At 39.7% G+C, this 18,491-nt stretch overlaps 1 protein-coding gene across 2 annotated transcripts in view; it reads right to left on the bottom strand.

The window, feature by feature from the left end:
• Positions 1-18,491, bottom strand: part of lrfn5a (leucine rich repeat and fibronectin type III domain containing 5a) — a 112,038-nt gene that overhangs the window by 29,860 nt on the left and 63,687 nt on the right. For both annotated transcript variants that reach the window (XM_054795916.1, XM_054795917.1), the window contains 3 exons: positions 3,943-4,166; positions 812-940; positions 521-701 (listed from right to left, as the gene is read on the bottom strand). In XM_054795916.1, the coding sequence (XP_054651891.1) occupies positions 521-701; positions 812-940; positions 3,943-4,139 (507 nt within the window). In that variant the 5' untranslated portion in view covers positions 4,140-4,166. The remainder of the gene's footprint in view (positions 1-520; positions 702-811; positions 941-3,942; positions 4,167-18,491) is intronic.

Here is an 18,491-nt window from a genome sequence, read left to right as displayed (position 1 = left end):
TTGGGCTTTTATAGCCTGTGGTCTTAAGCTTTTGATCAGCTGATAACCTATTTCAGTTTGGGGTTTTTTTTGGTTAAATTACAAGTTCCAAATGTTTTTTGCATTTTGTAGCTCTACTTAAAACCTCATTAAGATCCAAATGTGCAAAATGCAAATTCTAGCAATTTTTCAACTGGTCTTAAGATTTTGATCAGGTCTGTGTATATATATTATAAAAGGCAATAATAAGTAAATATTTCTTTCAATTTCAATATTTCACCAATTTAATTTAGGAGGCGGTTATCTGTTTAATGCGGATCTAAGGATGAGTACTGTATCATATTTTTAAATTGACCCAATTGCTGTTTGAAAAAGAACCCAGTAAAATATTCCATATTTAAGGAGCACAGAAGTTATTTTGTCTGATTTTAGTACTTCTAAATAATGATAGTTGTCAATGCTTTCAGAACACTTTCATATATCCTCTTCATGTCTGCAACCAAACAAAAATTGGCAATTGTATTAAAAAAGAAATACTAACCTGGATGGCCTCCCATGGAATGGAGTCCAGGTTATTATAACTCAGATCCAATTCTTCAAGTGCCAGCAGGTCATTGAAAGCTCCCTGGTGGATCAGCACCAGCTGGTTGTTGTTCAGAATCAAGTGGTGAAGCTTAGACATCCCACTGAAGGTGTCATTACCGATCCTCGTCAGACGATTACTGTAATATATTCATAGAGATGCAACGTTTAGCGACTTTAAAGCCTGCAGCTTTCAAGTAACCACATGAGAATTAGTTTAATTCAACAGCCAGTCAATGCTAATCTTTACCTGTTGAGATGCAGGGCTCTGAGGTTCTCGAGATCAGCGAAGGCATGAGGTGTGATGTAAGAGATAGTATTTCTGGATAACGTTAGGTCCACCAGTCGTGTCATGTTTGCAAAGTCTTTCCTCTTCACACTGTGAATAGATATGTTATTTTAACTGAGATCACTCTTACATCATTGTCGGCTTATATCCTTATGAGCCAGAATGACAAGCTGTCGCTTTAAACAAACATGATTTGGGCAATTAATATGTACGTTGCAATATACTTTTCCCTCACTCCATTGCAGTTCCCCTTTCACAGAATTGCTGTTTCGCGGATTTTTTTAGTGCAATTTTAGTGCTGTTTTTTTTTTTTTTTTACAGGCCCTTTAAGAAGAATTGGATCGTAGGAAGTTGAGGGTTGTAGTTCTATGCTTTAGCACGAGGACACGGTGTCTCTCTAGTCTCTCTCTAGTCTCTAATTCCTTCTCCAGGGTCTCTGCAGGCTTCAACGAGTCAAATTGAAGACTTTTAAAGACGGTAATGAATACAATTTAAGACACATTTCACATCCATACAGGCAAAAACGTACAAAAGACTTACAGAACGATCAGACGTCTGGGATTACTGCATTTTCCGGACTATAAATCACACTTTTTTCATGGTTGGCTGGTCTTGCGATTTATACTCCGGTGTGACTTATACAGGTATATGTTTTTTCATACTGACAGCCACAAGAGGGCGCGCTAGGCTTGTGTGCCACTATCTGCTACTTGTATCGTTCCTGTACCACTGAAAATTTACAATGTAAACATCAACTTATAAAGACAACTGAGAAAGACGGAACACAAATGCCCCCCAAAACTCATATTCTGCAGATTACAAGGTGTAAGTGAATTAGTTATGTTATGTTGTTTAGGCTATAGTTAATAACTGGCATAACTGTTAATATGTTATGTTAACATACCAATTATTCACATTACGTTAACAGACGCCTATTTAGCCTGTTCTCCATTTGATTGTTATTACTGTAACTTGCCTTTCAAGATGAAATGTCTGTTCTTGGACTTATATATGCTTTTTTCTTCTTCATTGTGCATTTTTGGCTGGTGAGACTCCAAAGCCACTTTTAATCCGGAAAATACGGCACTGACAAAATGTAAGAACACACCGCAGTGCACGCACAGCACAGTAGCTGCCTGTGCTCAATAAATTCTTCCCAGGCTACACTTTTAGTTCCGTTTTGTAGTTATGTTATAGCATCCTCAAAAGCGAGACTTAACACTGTCCATTAAGACATTTCAAAACTTATTTAATACATTTGAGAGAACTTTTAACAGCATTTTTACTCAGTATGTATAAGCATGGCCAGTTCTGCAGAGGCTGCAAACACAATTGCTTACACTACAGTTTCATTAGAAAAAAAAAAACAATCAGCTTTTGTAATATCTCAGAATCAATATCCTCACAATGGGACTGCAAACACTTATCATCTGCATGTATGACAGCAATCCTGAAACGATAATGGTCTGTCCAAAAAGCATCTTAGTCTTTTTCAACAGAAAATGTAAAGTTGGGATAAGGCTTAGTTACTCGATGACATCAAAGATGAGTGTTACTGCTTCCTGTTTTGGCACAAGCATGGATTTTATTTATCCCTGGAAGGGGTCATGCTTGTTCCTAAACAAATTCTAAACAAAAACACTGATCCAATGCACATAAATACACAAACATATCACACAGCAAGGGTGATATCAGAGTGAGTGGATAGCAAGACAGAAAGCGTCATGAGCAGTTCAGTCTGATGCCTTGAAACATCACTCTGTTCAAGAAGCATACAAACACCCAATTTCCATATTTTGGTTTGTCGCCTCACTGTAGATGACTAATTCAGTTTCGTAAATGTATTACACAACAGGACGTTTCCGCACTGTCACATCTAGCTCTGAACTGTTGATTTGTCAGGAATTAAATCTGGTTTATTTCGTATTTTTTTCTGTCTAGTGTGAGTCATATTTTTAATACTTTCCTCTGTCTGTGTCCTGTCATCTTGTCAAGATTCCAATGGCTTTTACCCTGCTGTTTTTTATTGTCTGTAATTCCTGCTGTGTGGGCTGTTTATTTATTTCATTATTATTATTATTATTAAGCAGAAATGTAATCAATTCATTGGCATTCCTGTACTGCTAAATATCGTTGCTTGGGTCCATCTGTCTCAGCAGCTGTCACTGTAGTCAAGACACAGTCACACAAGACATACAGGTTTTCTGTGCTTTAACTTTGAAAATATTCCATTTATTAACTTTAATCCTACTTTGCGGAAATTCACTTATCGCGGTGGGTCTGGAACCAATTAGCCGCGATAATCGAGGTACAACCATACAGCACAATTTCCGCAGATATGTTAGATGTGTGTATAAAAATCATTTGTAAACAGAAGAATCAAACTAAAAGTTAGCACAAAATGAGGAAAACCATGTCAGCAAACTTCCATTGGTTTCTTCCATTGGCACTTTCTCCTTTCATTCCTGGCGGAAGTAACAAGCAAATGTGCATGCAACGGCTAATGGCGGCTATGACGACAAACGCTTATGTCGATTTCAATAGTTTCGACTTAAATAGTTTCAAATGTATTACCTGCTGCACCGTAGCTAAAACCCCTTGCTATAACCCCCGTATTCCTTTCTTTTCAGTTATTTTGTACTTTGTGCCTGTGCACATTGCCACTATTAAAGCCAATTTTTTTTTAATACGCTGCCTCTACTGTATATCTGTCTCTGGGTTCCAACCAAACAATTTGTTTCATCTACTTTACTTTGATTTGAAATGTAACTCAGATGTTTATATTTCCCTCATATATATTTGAGATAATTGGATTCTGAATGTACATAAGGTGTAGTATAAATGCAGGGGGAGCAACGGAGGCTAGGGACTTGCAATGTAAGTTTTTATTTGAATTACCTGCTGCTGCAGCAAGATAGGGATGGGCATTTTTTTATGAACGATAGGTATGCGTCCAAGGCGTTTACATTAAAATGTTATGATAATCCACGTGGTGGTGATGTAATTTCTGCTATTTGTTGCCATCACGTCAAATCATGAATGATGAATCTGAATGCTCTTGTTCATATATTGATTTATTGTCATGTGGTTACCTGGTCACAAAGTTGTCAGCCAGTCTCAGTTCCACAGTATGCCTATCGATGTTTGGTGGAACAAAAAGTAGACCTTTCTTGGCACAGAGTGTTGCCAGATTGGGTGACAGGATCTGACACACGCAGCGCTTGGGGCAAATCTGTGCCCGTACTGCCATGGCAACTGCCATCATCACACACAGCAACAGCCTCTCCATGGTCACCACCCCACCTGAACTGGACACCTGAAAAATAAAATGTGACATACGGAGAGACATTGAGACTTCTATGATAAAAGTGAACATAATTATCACTTCGTCAAGGCAGAATTTATTACACTTAATATTTGATCTGATTGGATTTTGAATGTGGTCATAATATTGTGGTAAATTCTTCTATATTGTATACATATTTCGACATTTAATATTCAGGCAGAGAGTGGAAAACCTTTTCATTTACCAATTAATCATGAGGAAATGTTGATATTTTTGTGAAGCATTGCTGTGTTCACACCAAGTTCACATACACAAACATAATCATCTGCAATCATGAGTAAGCAACAGTGCTTGTACTTAATCAGCAAAGTGTAACAGAGAGAGGATGGTGGGGAAGAAATACTCATTAATGGCAACCTTGGCTGAAGGACGTGACAGAACCAGGATTAAAGAGCTCACGGTGCAAAGGCTCATTCATGCACACGTTGGTTGCGCTGGAGTTTGATTCAAATCTGTTGACTACAATGCCATACCACCAGTTGTACGGAGGTATTTGTTTAGTGTTACATTCTTTTCTTTAGGTGTTTTATTTCACTAATAATCTTTCTGAGGACCTATTTACTTTCTGCTTATCAAAAACTAAGTTGATGTGTCAAGGAATATTAGCAGGCAAATATGAAATTGGAAGGATTTCTAGTGTCATTAAAACCCAATCATCATCAGTGATATAAGTGGTGCCTCGGGTTCCATAAGTCCCACTGACTCCTTTGAATTTTTTTTTTTAATTAATCAATACGGGTTACTCATTAAGATGATAACATGAAAAAAAGAGAATAATTCACTGTTGTTAAAAATGTTTTCAAATACTTCTTAGTCCTATCCATCTATCCATTTTCTTCAGTTTATCCGCGAGGGCAGCAGACGCAATAAGGAAGCCCAGACTTCCCCGTCTCCAGCCACCTCTGTGTCCTCCAGGACACAGCGGCGTTCCCAAGCCAGCTGTGAGACACAATCCCTCCAGTGTGACCTAGATGTGCCCCGGGCCTCCTCCCGGCTCGGCATGCCCGGAACACCACACTACAGGAAGCATCTAGGGGGCATCCGGACTAGATGACGGGGCCACCTCAGCTGGCTCCTCTAGATGTGAACGAGCAGTAGCTCTACTCTGAGCTCCTCCCGGATGACAAAGCTCCTCACCCTGTATCTTAGGGTAAGTCCAGCCACCCTACGGAGGAAACTAATTTTAGCTAATACCCCAAGCTAAAACTCAACTCTGAACCCCCGACATGACTTCCTGTCCTCCACACATCCGGAAAACCTTTATTTCAACACACACAAGCACAAATTGTATTTATGTGTTAAATGGGATAGGCTCCAGCATGCCCCCGCGACCCTAATGAGGAAGAAGCGGTATAGAAAATGGATGGATGGATGTCTTATTTTCCATTATTATGTCTACTATATTGGGTAATACAAGTAATACGAGTGTAACGATGTTATTTCATGTCTAGAGGGTGCAAATAATGTTAAAAAACATATTTGTTGATATTATTTTGTTATTTCCACTGTGGTCTTTATGGCTGGTATAGACATTTGCTGACATCTGCTCTTTTGTTACTGCCTTTGCAATTGTTGTTGCTGTTGTTCTTGTCTCTCTCTGTGTTGTCCCGCTCTTGCCCCCGCACTCTCCCTTCTGTTTTCTTTTGTCTTCTTTTCTATCCCCTCCTTCTCCGATCCGGACGCTACACATTTGCATAATAATTAACATAAAATATAGTCAAATAAAATCTATATAACAGCAGTAGAGTATCTTGCACTTTTCCCTGGCAGAGCAAATCTGTTTAGTATGCAAGGACATTTACATCAACAATACAATCTGCCCCAATGGCTGGACAGGACAAAAATTTAAAAAAAAAAAAAAAACATCTTTAGAAGGTCGTAAAAAGGTTTTCTATGCTCTAACTATGAAAATATTTGATCTATCAATAATGAATCCTACCTCACAGAAATTCACTTATGGTCAGGTCTAGAACGAGTTAACCGCGATAAATGATTACTGTATTCACTGAATATATGAGGAAAAATCAGACAACATATTAACAGTCATGTGCTCCGTGATTGCAACAAAGGAAAAACATGCAGAAAGAAAGGAGCCGCTGCAGAAAGTAGAGTGCACACAGGGAATGAGCGCAGGCTCGTGACCCTTATGACACAGAAACAGATATGAGCTCATTAATTACACCGAGCAACAACTTTAATGAGTGAGCAAAGAACGACATAGTAAACTACGGAGAATTAGGAGCGACTGAAAAACTGAGATCAGGCAGCAAGTTCATTGAAATGAGTGTCGATGTGTGAATAGAGCAGAACGAGAAGGAGAATGTAGACTGGGCAGTTGATGATGTCGGTATTACTGTATTTGCTTTACTAGTAATACACAAACTATATGCAGCATAGAAGGACGAAAGACTCCACAGACAAGCTCAGTTTCACTCTGTCACACACATCACACAAAATAAACATTACTGACTCTAGCAAGTAGTGACATGCAGCGTTGCTTGGATCAAACTGAATTGTGAATTAACCAAAGGGATTATGCGTATGGAAGAAAAATTATAGGATGTTTGTAGTGGTGTGTAAAATATGATTCTGTTTCACAACTGCGCAGGCTGCCTTATCCATTTCTTTGAAACCCTTCCAGAGTGACATCTCCGTTCTCTGAGGGGCTCCCATCAAACCATTTTCACTCCTGGCTTGTCTACTGATGGTTTCTCGGGTAGCACAAATGGATTTTCCGCCAGCTCCATACACTGAAACTGGTCTTAGTCTGCATTCAAATCTCATTGGAATTACCAGCAAAGAGTCTTGAGATCGCTTGCCGATCCGCTGTATTTTGAAAGTCGGATAATATCGGCTTCTGCCATGAGATTGGGCCGATCCGGTTGCCGTATAGCGTTCGTAACTCTGGGCCACACTCCACCATGGGCTGCTGTGTCATGGTGTCAGGAGCTCGCACGACAAGTGCCGCTGTACAGCGGCGGAGCTATGTGGCAGCCAGTTGTGGCCTAATCTTAGATATGCACTGTATTATGGGAAAGAAACGCACGATTATGCAACCCTGAAGCTTACAGTACTGAAGTCTGTTCCCAGTTTTGGGTGCTTGTGCTCAAGTGGATCTAGAAATGTCAAAGTAGGGAAAACACTTCATATTTCAAAGTGTTCTCCGGCAATTTCAGAGTGCAATTTGCTTAGGAGAGTTTGTTTAGGAGAGTAGTATTATGTATGACAACACATTTATTCAAGTAGTCCAACCACTCATATCATTAACTTCAACTGATCTTAACCCAGCTCTGCTTCTATTATGTCTGCAACACACCTAAGTAATGTGCAGTTGCTACATATTTCATTCATGAAATGATCTGAAACCAATTTAGACTTCAATTAACCTAGCATGCATGTTTTGGACTGTTGGGGGAATCAACAGTACCTGCTGTAAACCCATGCAAGCATGAGGAGAACATGCAAACCCCAGAAGACTCAGGAGTCAGAGCCAGTGGTAGAGCTACATGGTGGTCACTTTCTAGATGGGCACCCCAATGGCCATCTAGACATTTCAGGTATCAACGTAATGCCACCCCTATGTGAGTAATGGTCTCACCTTGGCCACCCCAGTGAAAAATTGATGGCTCCGCCACTGGTGAGAGCTAACCACATGTATCACCGTGTTGCTCTGCTGTATATTATATAGGAAGTACAATAATTCCTCGTTTATTGCGATTAATTATCGCCGAACCAACAAAACTGTTGGTCCGTCCATGGAACACACACCCTTGTTGTTTGGCCATTTTGGCTCCGTGTTGGAGGGCGGCGGAGTGTGTGTATTTAGAAGATTCTTAAGATATATACTGTATATCTTAAGAATCTTCTAAATACCATCCATCCATTTTCTATGCCTCTTGTCCTCACTAGGGTCGCGGGGGTTTGGAGCCTACCCCAGCTGACTTTGGGCGAAAAGCAGGGTACACCCTGGACTGGTCGCCAATCGCAGGGCACATACTTTATAGACAAACATTTACACTCATCTTCATACCTATGGCCAATTTAGAGTCCTCAATTAACCTAACATGCATATTTTTGGAATGTGGTAAGAAACCGGAGTACCTGGAGAAAATCCACGCATGCCCAAACAGAGATTCGAACCCAGATTTTCCCAGATCTCCTGACTGTGTGGCCAACATGCTAACCAGTAAGCATTATTAGAGCATGCCAGACATGAAATAACACCCCTTTCGTCACCTTTACGCCCATACTACTCAATATAGTAAAGAAAATAAGCCATTTAAGACACGTGCTTGTGCGTGTCACAGTAAATGCAGGACAGGAAGTGACGTCGGGGGTTCAGAGTTGAGTTTTAGCTTATCGCAGGTTATCATGTTGGGTATTATGTTATTATTATTGTGCCTGTTGTGAGATAATTTAAACCTGCAAACAAGCCTGCTGTTGCAGCGATCAAGTCTGATGCTTGTCTCACTGAACTGACATCCAGTGATCAATGTGTTCACTAGAAACACAATTACGAAGTGTAAGCCAAGCATCAACATTGCTGCTCCCTCAACATGAGACTCTCCACCTGGTCCATGTTGTACAAAAACTAACATAAAAGTAAAGAGTTCATGGCATGGCATGGTTATCATGGCAGTGACCCAGATTGTCCTCAATTTTAATAGAAAAGTTGATGGTATGCTGTTCTGTGTGTCAAGCAGTGACCCTGGTTGTTTGTATCAGTGTGTAATGTACGGTACGGATTACATAATCCTTACGCCACTTAACCAACCAGCTTCCTTCCTGCACTTTTGTTTCCACTCATTGGCTTTGTTTTCCTGTGTTCGCTAGAATACACCTTATGGTTAAGATAATGGCTTTACCCACTGAAACAGGGGTCAGCAGCTGCTTAAATGCATCACAATTACTCTCAATTTAATTACCGAGCTTGCATGAGCAAATTAAACACACACAACTATACGCTAATCGTTGTTCTTTTTAAATCAGTTAGGACTTACCAACCAAAAATACACAGGTAGCTAGGTATTGTACGTACTTTATTTACAAGACCTGACTACATTCGGTCCCAATCGTGTTGGGAGTCATGCCTTGATTACTAGAAATTTCACTATTACATATTGTAAAACTTCATTTAGTCTACAACTAAGCACAGGAAGAACATGTGACTGGAAGCAAACCTGGAATGTTGTTGTTGCAAGGTGACAGTACTAACCACAAGACAATCCTGCTGCCCTTCAGGGAAACCGTTTAGTGCAGTTAACAAATCTAAATCCAATTTTCTCACATTGTCTTTAGTGAGCTACTTGGCTTCATGTGTTTTCAATATGTGAGAGATGCTGAGGTATTTAAAAATATATTTTTCCGTTCTGAATATATTGGATTTAAGGTATGGAATGAAATCTATCAAAAACATAAATGGCCTAGATTTATGATGGTTTCGCCTAGTGCATAAGCTTGGCACATATGAGATGATCTCTATCAAGGACAATTGGAGAGCGGTGAAATGAGAGAACACACGTGTAGGTTTACTTAGGCTCCAACAGACAAATGCCAGTTCATATGGTGTACATGCATGCATACACATAGGTAGAAAGATACATAATGTATGGACTATGCACATATTGATTTTAGAACCACTTTTAACATACTTAAATATATGCATTTTGTCAAAATAGAAAATAAATTGAACCAATAAAACATAAAACAGAAAGAAAGAGAAATGCTTGTAATGGAATATATTGGTGGTGATGTAGACGTGATACTTTAAGTAGTGGAGCTGTATAATGGCCTACAATGTGGTTTCCACACCATTATATATATTTTTTACTAAATTGTGTGAAAAGAGTGTGTCAGGCAGCTTTTAGATGCCGTATTTTCTGGACGATAAATCACAGTAATGTGGAACGAGATTGGGAGCTTGATGAACTTGCTCACCGGTAACTTGCTTGTTGGACTCACTGGTTTGTTATATTAATTTAGACTCGTCGGCTTCCCAGGCATGTTCTTTATGCTATTGTGTAGCTGAATAACTGCTAATGTGTTACGTTAACGTAACAGACACCTATTCAGCCTGTTCTTCTGTGTGCTATTGTGTAGTTGAATAACTTGCCTTTGCAACTGAATGTCTGTCCTTGGTCTTCAATTTTGTGAAATTAATTTCTAAATGCATGCAACATCATTTTATAATGTTTAGGAAATCACAGCAAGAGAAGCTGACTAAAAATCTATCTGTCATGACACTAGGCCATTGTATGATCTGTTTTGCATCAACGGCCATTCAATACATTTGAACTTAAGTAGCAATTAACACTCCTGTTTATTCAGACATTCCTGGCGCCTCAATGATTGGTGAGTTTTCTTTAAGCCAACACCCAGCCGTCTAAAACATCTAACTACATTCTTTTTATTATAACAAAAAATAGCAACATTTTAACTTCTTGTAAAAGTTAACTTGGTGTTAATACAGGCCAGAGTCACATTCAAAGTAAAGAAAAACATATTGAAAACAATACAAGGCTGCAATGTGCTACAATAAATTGATAAACAAAATAAAAATATAAATAATGCACATTAATGTACAGCTGGGAAGGAAGTAGGTATTGTTTTATGGCATAAGTCGAGCCTCAGGCAGCACAGACAGCCTTTCATGTAAACTGGTTTTCTGACTGCTGGGCATCCGTGCTTCAAACGGTTCCACTAAACAGAAACAAAGAAACAGAGACATGCGGTTTGATTGAGATGCACCATTCTTCTGGTAAATGCTGCTTTGGGACTTAAAGCACACTATAAGCTCAAACAGCTACACACAAATTGTACACAACTGCCTAAATGCCTAAAAGTCAATCAGTAAAGAAAGCCATGGAAAGCAGTGATATGCATAATTAGGTAAAATGTCATTCTATAGATTTTTTAGTTAACTGATTGTTCGTAGCATCATGTTTGTAGCATCATTGTATGTAGCATCATGCTGAAAACGATTGTTGTGTGCTTATTAGGGGTGTCTGTGCTTTTTAGGGTTGTCAATTTGGAGGGGTGTGATTCTACTATCATCTTGCAAATGTCGTGATCAAGACTGTACCATTCTGAGTACATGGGGGTACCCACAACTGAGGCTGAGCATACATTTTTACATAGAATCTTTGTTTTTGTTAAAAATAGCCTATTTTGATACAAGTTCAGCCTCATTTTTGTTATTAAAGCATTAAAAATGACATGTGTCTTTAACAGAAGACCTATACTTTCGCAAGATGGCGGCGCGTACACACAGTGAAGCCCAGCGTCTCTTCCACATTTGCAGTTTTGTAGTTATTTACTTCATATCGGGTTTGTTTTAACATCTTGCACTCGACAGGAGGTTTTGTATATTGGATTTTGCAGCACGTTTTTATCACCAATCTTTGACTTGTCTCTGAGAGCTCCACAATACTGAGTCTATGCACACCACCCAGACAGGCAGAAGTGCTTCCAAGCGGCGTCGGATACGTAAACAAAAGCGAGGAAGGTGCGGAGGACTATGGGCTACCACCAAGCAAGCACACCGTACAGAATCTCTTTACCAAGCATTTTTCTTGCTAATGTACGGGCTTTAGTGAATAAAATGGACGAGTTACACATCACCCACAGCAAGAGACTCACTCACTGGCGAGCGACCCACATCCAGAGCGAACTGTACGAGTCTCCCACGGTTTAGATTGGCTGTCGGATGTGGAATGAATTTGGGGATATCAAAGTAGTTCAGAGGAGGAAAAGCGGCTGGTGTTGACAATTCGCTGTGGATGTGAATGCATCTCCCACAGGTGCAGGTGACCACAGCCGCCCGTCGGCTCCCGTGCGCACGGCCCGCCACACGTCGGCGACAAGCCCCGCCAACCGCAGCTGACCGTCACCTCCCGTGTGTGGCGCCCACAAGGCGTACAGCCCAAAAAGTGATTGGATTGGTCGTCTTGCCTGGGGGCCCTGCTGCAGCGCAATCAAGCTGATCTCGCATCCAAATTCTGCCTGATCCTCTAAGTTTCACCAGTGATTTTGAAAAAGTAAGTCAAATATGTTTTAGCCCAGGGGTCACCAGGGCGTCTCCCAAGGAACCTTCCATGACCACATGAGGCGCCTGCAAGGCTGCCTTTCGCTCAGGGTTTCAGTTAATAACACGCCAACACGAGAAACAAACGCATTCTGAAATACAAAATGTGAGTTGTGGATACCAGCAATTTGTTAATATTCTGGTTAAAAAAAGCATATTTGCTTTGTTTGGGTTGAAATAAACTATGAAAATAAATGTTGCAAAAATGAGTAGCTCTTGGCCATTTTAATTTTGTAAAAGTAGCTCACAAAAAAAAATGTTGGTGACCCCTTATCTAGTCAAAAGTACATATAAAAATTTACACGTGATCGGTTTCAGTGTCGGTATCGGCCGCTTTCACTCTTGGATGATCGGTATCAGTATCGACAGCATAAAACCCTGATCGGAGCATCCCTAATATATATACAGTACTGTATTTATAATTTTGCAAGGCTGATGATGTGCACAGCAACACAGCTCTGTACATTTAACATGCTGTGCTCATGCCAGGCTGTGTGCACGTTCACATGCTACACGAGCTGGCCAAACTGAGATGATAAAATAAAAGCGTACTCAAACCTTAGAAGTAGAAAATGACATGCAAAATCTTTATTTTCATAATAGGCTCTCTGGGGTGAAAAGAGAGCCTTAAACATTAATTGGGAGGGTGCGCTAAATATTTAATTCACTAAACTGGGCCACATATATTGATTGTGAAACATATCAGACAGCAATGAGTGACAGCAATGGACTGAATCGCGCTGGTACAAAATGATGTACTTTTTGAACAACTAAACAACCTGTTACAAACCTGTGTCAAGTGTCCAGTATATAGATGACAATACTAATTTAGTCAAGCATTTTCGGGCATTTCATGAATGCACTGATGGGTAAGGAAACAGTTTACAAAGAGTCCGAAGGATTGGCATCTATGCTCATATTTCTTCTCCCTCATCAGGATCCTGGCAGCACTATTTTGAATGTTGTGGAGCTTTTGAAGGCTCTTGCCAGGGATGCAAATGAGACGTGTGCTACAATATGTTAGCCCAGAGGAGGCAAAAGCATCTACCAGCTTTTCAGCATCACAGTAAAAGAGGGAGTGGCGAGGTGGAGGAGAATATTATGGCCGGCTGTATCGAATGCAGCTTTGAGGTGTAATGGAGAGCCCTGGTAAGCAGCCACCAGGACGTCATTGATGACTATGTATTTTTAAGATGTGGTCTAATTATAGTAGTTTTTAATGCCAATGGGGCTTTAGCAGAGAATGATTAATAATCCACGTGATGAGGGGCTTATGGCCATTATCAATTTAAAGCCATCCAAGTTGAAATGACCGCAAACAGTACTCCTCCATCTCTTCTTTGCAGGCTATAGTTTGTTCGTACAGTGGAACCTCGGTTACCGTCCGCCTCGGGTACATTTTCCGGTTAGCGTACAATATGGTGCACGTTTTGTTGAGTTATTAATACATTGCTTGAGTCCAACTGTGTTCTTAATTTATCTTAATCACTAAACATCCTGTTAGCATCCTTAGCTGGCTAACAAAATGGCAACCGGAACTGGAAGTCACCTACGTCTCCGTCATTCTCAGAAATATTTACACAAAACAAGTTTTTATAGTTTTACAATTATAGTTTAAATGTGCAAAAAGATTCCAAATGCATATCAATGATGAATGAAAGGGATAAATGAACATTTAAGATTACCTTCACATTTACTGAATACATGACTGTTTCCAAAGACACGATGTGGCAACGAGTTCAACACCCTCCTCTTCAACACCCCCTTCCTGTTTTGTCATGAGTTATTTCTTGAATTCAGTCGTGTTTCTTACCTTCTTTATCAAAATGCTGGCACTTGCAACTTTCTTTGGCGCCACCAACAGGAAGGTGTTGATCTCACTGCCACATCTTGTCTTTGGGAATAGACGTGTCAAGAATATTTACCTTAAATATTCATTTATCCCTTTCATACATCATTTACATGTTTTTACATGCATTTCAATTTGTTTTCTGCATGTAAAACTATAATGGTAAAACTATTAAAATGTTTTTGTTAACAATTTTGGATTGCTGAAATGGATTAATTGGATTTACATGATTTCTTATTGGAAATTTTTTTTTGGTTAGCATTATTTTGGTGAGAGTCTGACTTTCTGGAACCAATTAATGCTCCTAAACAAGGTTCCGCTGTACCTGAAGAAAGACTGATGGCAAATGCTTTCATTCGGCAGGTATAACATCTGACAGGTAGTGACAATGCCTCAGGCATACGTACAGTGTTCACAATTTTTCTACATGCACTTGACATCAGTAATTAATTTGCTTTCTGTAATGAGGCCACGGCAAGGTTGCCCTTGAAATGTTCCCACTATGCAACAGGGATTTTCATAGCTGAATGGTGGAAAGGGAGGAGGAGAAAGACACAGAAAGGTGGGAGGATGACAAACTGTTTCCATCATTATCCTGGAGGCATGAGGAGGCTCGGTGCTTACATAAGAATATACACATAAACCCGAGCGCACACATGCACATAAATCCCCACATCTATATATCTGCAGAACGGTGAATTGGATCAGCCTAAGTGAGGCAGTGATGAACAGGTTATGTTATGGCATCTTGTAATGCTACATTCTTTCCACGTGTTTGAATATGTTGTCTGGGTATATTCTGTTTGAAGAAGCAGTAGGGAGTGCCGAGGTATTCATCGCCGCCTCGCTTGTCTATCCACAATCTCATTTTCTGCCGTACTGCACTAATGCCTTTGACACCAGACAGAGTAAGAGTGTGTGAGCAGGAAATATATTGTCATCTTTCTTCTTCCCAGCAATTAAAAAAAGATGACAAGAGGAATATTTGAGCATATTTCCTCATCTCAACGCTTGCCACTCAGATTCTCTAGCATTGCAACATCTATGTTGGCACAGCAAGATGACAAGAGACTAAAAATAATAGGATTTTTCTGGCATTGTAGCAGCTATTTTGCAATGCCGCTGCCGAATGAGTGGTTGTTTCAATATCAGAGCAGACACTAAAGCAATTATGTTGTGTTTTTCACATTGGCACAGAGTATTTCATCTATCCCATTCCATAAATGTCATAATTTCTTCTCCTCTTCTCAAAAGTCACACAAAATGAATGTAGCAGAGAGCAAGTGTAATAAATAATAGATGTAAACACTACAGAAAAGATCAGGTCTGTCAAAGACTTGTAAAAAAACACATATGGCAGTGGGTTAACAGTCAACAAGTACAACCTTCCAAGATACCAAGTGCTCCATTTTAAGCTGAGATGTGACAATTTGTGACATGTTTTCACCTAATGTCATGTGTGTCACAAGGAGACAACATTGCGTATGCGTACATCGACTGCCATCTTGAACAGCTGAACACATTTCAACTGAATATTTGTCATCTCTCATTATGTGAATTTCAATGAGTGTCCTATTGCTGGCTTGCAAGCACATGACCTGGAGGCAGTCCGCGTCACTGCCGGGTTTGGCTCGGGGGGCAAACATTCAATAGGCCTCTGCTCAGTTGCCACAGAAATGCGCAGATGTCTGAGTATTATAAAGGTTTAGCGCCAAATATAAAAGCCAGTTAACTTCAAAAATAGCTGAAAGTGATGGAGCGGATCCACATACTCTTAAAAAGAAAGACTTTTCTGAAGATTTAAACGATTTCCTCAACATCACTGAAGCTGACATTTCGAACAATCTGGTGGCCTATACTTCCTTTGACACTCGCAAGGAATGAAAGAAGTATAATGTAGACATATCATTTCTTTACATCTTGTTGGGTCCACTAATGAGGTGTTCAGGCCATGAAAGCCAATGACTTATTCGTGCATGGATAAGTACAGTATTTTATGGCTGTTCATGCATGCAATGAGATCTTTGTTTATGAGTGTGCTGTCAATGCAATTTGCTGAGAACTATTTCCATATTCTTCTTCTCAAATATGTTGCTGTCATCTATAATTCCGGGTCGCATCAAGCTGGTAAGAAGTTAATATTTTATCCCAATGATTTTTCAGTTGCTTTCCTGTTGTCCAGCAATGTTTTGCACAGGTTTAGAATTTGAAAATGGCAACCAAAATGTTATGCATTCATGATTTATCTAAGATGAGGAGATACTGTATCTGACATCGTCTTAACAGTCTAACAGAATGATCTCTTTTAGGCCTGCCTGTCTGACTTAACGTCTTCATTATACCACTCATATTTAAAACGAGTATTTATAGCACAAGGACAAACCTAGAACAACAGAGGCCTTAAAATATAGATTAAATTGCTGAGTAGTCCTAGAGAATCTCCTGGCTCTTGCTACTTGCGCATTCCCTCTTGTTGTTATTAATGTATAATAAAGAGCTTTCGTATCTTCACCCTGTGAGCTCAGCTCCAGGCTGTACTTTAGCAAAAGTCACGTTTTGAAACAGATGATGGCAACTGCTGGTCCAGAGCCAGCCTACTGAGATGTTGACTGCCCCAAAAAGGTGTTTTAACCTTGTAATACTCCATGCATAAACCCTCAATAAGAAATGAGATACAGCGCACAAGAGAAGCTGACAGGCCAACAGAAACCCACCACAGGTTGTATTGTGGCATGCAAACGGTGCGTCACGGGGATAGTGGATTTGTTCGTGCGGGATTCTTTGAATTATTTAGACTGATTTGAACATGAGCACACTTTTCTATTATTTACAGGCACTACCTTTTAACACACACTAACAAACACTCATACCATTGCTAAACTTTGTGGAATCTGAATCTTAGCACAAGTCGGTGAGATCCAATCCATTCATCTTCTATGCAGCCTATCCAGGTGATCCCACTTGAAAGTGAATACTATCGAGAACCTCATAATATTTATTTATTCATCTGTACAAATCACTGTATGAGTTTCTGGTACCAGCATACTGCATACAAGTGTGTATATAAAGTGTGCTGAGATAACATCTGCAATAAATGTAAACAATTTCCAAGTTAAGTTTATTACATCCGGTCGGCTTGTGTAATCTACGTTAGCCGCCTATCTACTTTATGGCAGTTAAAGAGTGTAAACGTCAGGCAACAACATTTCTACTATGCATGTGCAATATAAACGTCACAGCCCCCCCCACTCCTAAAAAAACGTTATTAAGGTTGGAGAAATTACAACATAATAGATTTTTTTGGTATATCATATCCATTAGGGATGAGTACACCACTATCTGCATCTGTATCTGTTCACCCATCTAAATTATCTGTACTCTGAGTGGGCGTGGTTTAATCGGAGATGAGTGAGGCTTAAATCTGTACATTAAGTCTGAAATTGACATGGATTGATCAGAAGTCGCTATATTTGTTGTTTATTATTCAGCTATATGTGTACTGTGTATGTGTGTAAGTGATCTGTAAAACACCATCCTGGTTTGGTTTGCTCTTTAAGAAGCACAATCTGAAAGTTCATTTCTTTATATATCAAAAATATGTAATACTCTAATGCTGCTATGTACTTTTTATGACTTATTTGTTTTTTTCTCAGTGTTTGAAACTTCTTCATAATGTCTGCGCCGCCTGCCTTAGTATATGAATATGCAAGAAAACAAGTATTAGGCAGCTTCATTGCCTTAGGTAAAATAGGACAAGCAAGAGATTTATTTGAAAATGAGACGTCAATATTTTTGAAATGCAGTTCAGACGGATGCAACGCTCTTGAAATAGCTAAACTACTGAGACGTAACTGCTGGACCATCAAATGTTTTCCTGGAAATAGTCGACAGGATCACAAGCAACACACAAAAAAGATGCAAACTGACTACACAATGCTTGAGAGGAACTACAATGTGAAGCTACCAGGTAACCATGATCCTCTTGATTCAGAGCTGCACTCGGGAGTGTCCAAACGTACAGGATGTTCAGAGTCAGAAGACAGAAACCACGGAAAATGACAGATTTCTCATAAGAATTATGGGCCTCCAAGATAATGATGAAATAATGAGCCCATTCCTCAAAAGACTGAACTCTTATTGAGAATTTGTGAGTTTCTAAATCACTAACATCAGATTTGCGAGGGAAAAGAACGCACCTATTTGAACAGTATTTGGAGGCTGCCTTTGCTGCGTCAATGAAAGTTAACTCAACTGATTAAGAAACTGACAAACTCTATGGAAAGAATACTCATGGCAATTATTGAAAAGTAGGTTGTCTATATTGGCCACTACATTTTTTTGAAAGGTCAACTGTTATGTAATA

Source organism: Dunckerocampus dactyliophorus, chromosome 13 (genome assembly GCF_027744805.1).
Source record: "Dunckerocampus dactyliophorus isolate RoL2022-P2 chromosome 13, RoL_Ddac_1.1, whole genome shotgun sequence".
Taxonomy (NCBI): domain Eukaryota; kingdom Metazoa; phylum Chordata; class Actinopteri; order Syngnathiformes; family Syngnathidae; genus Dunckerocampus; species Dunckerocampus dactyliophorus.
Note: the sequence above shows the minus strand (reverse complement) of the source record. Positions and strands in the feature narration are given on the sequence as shown.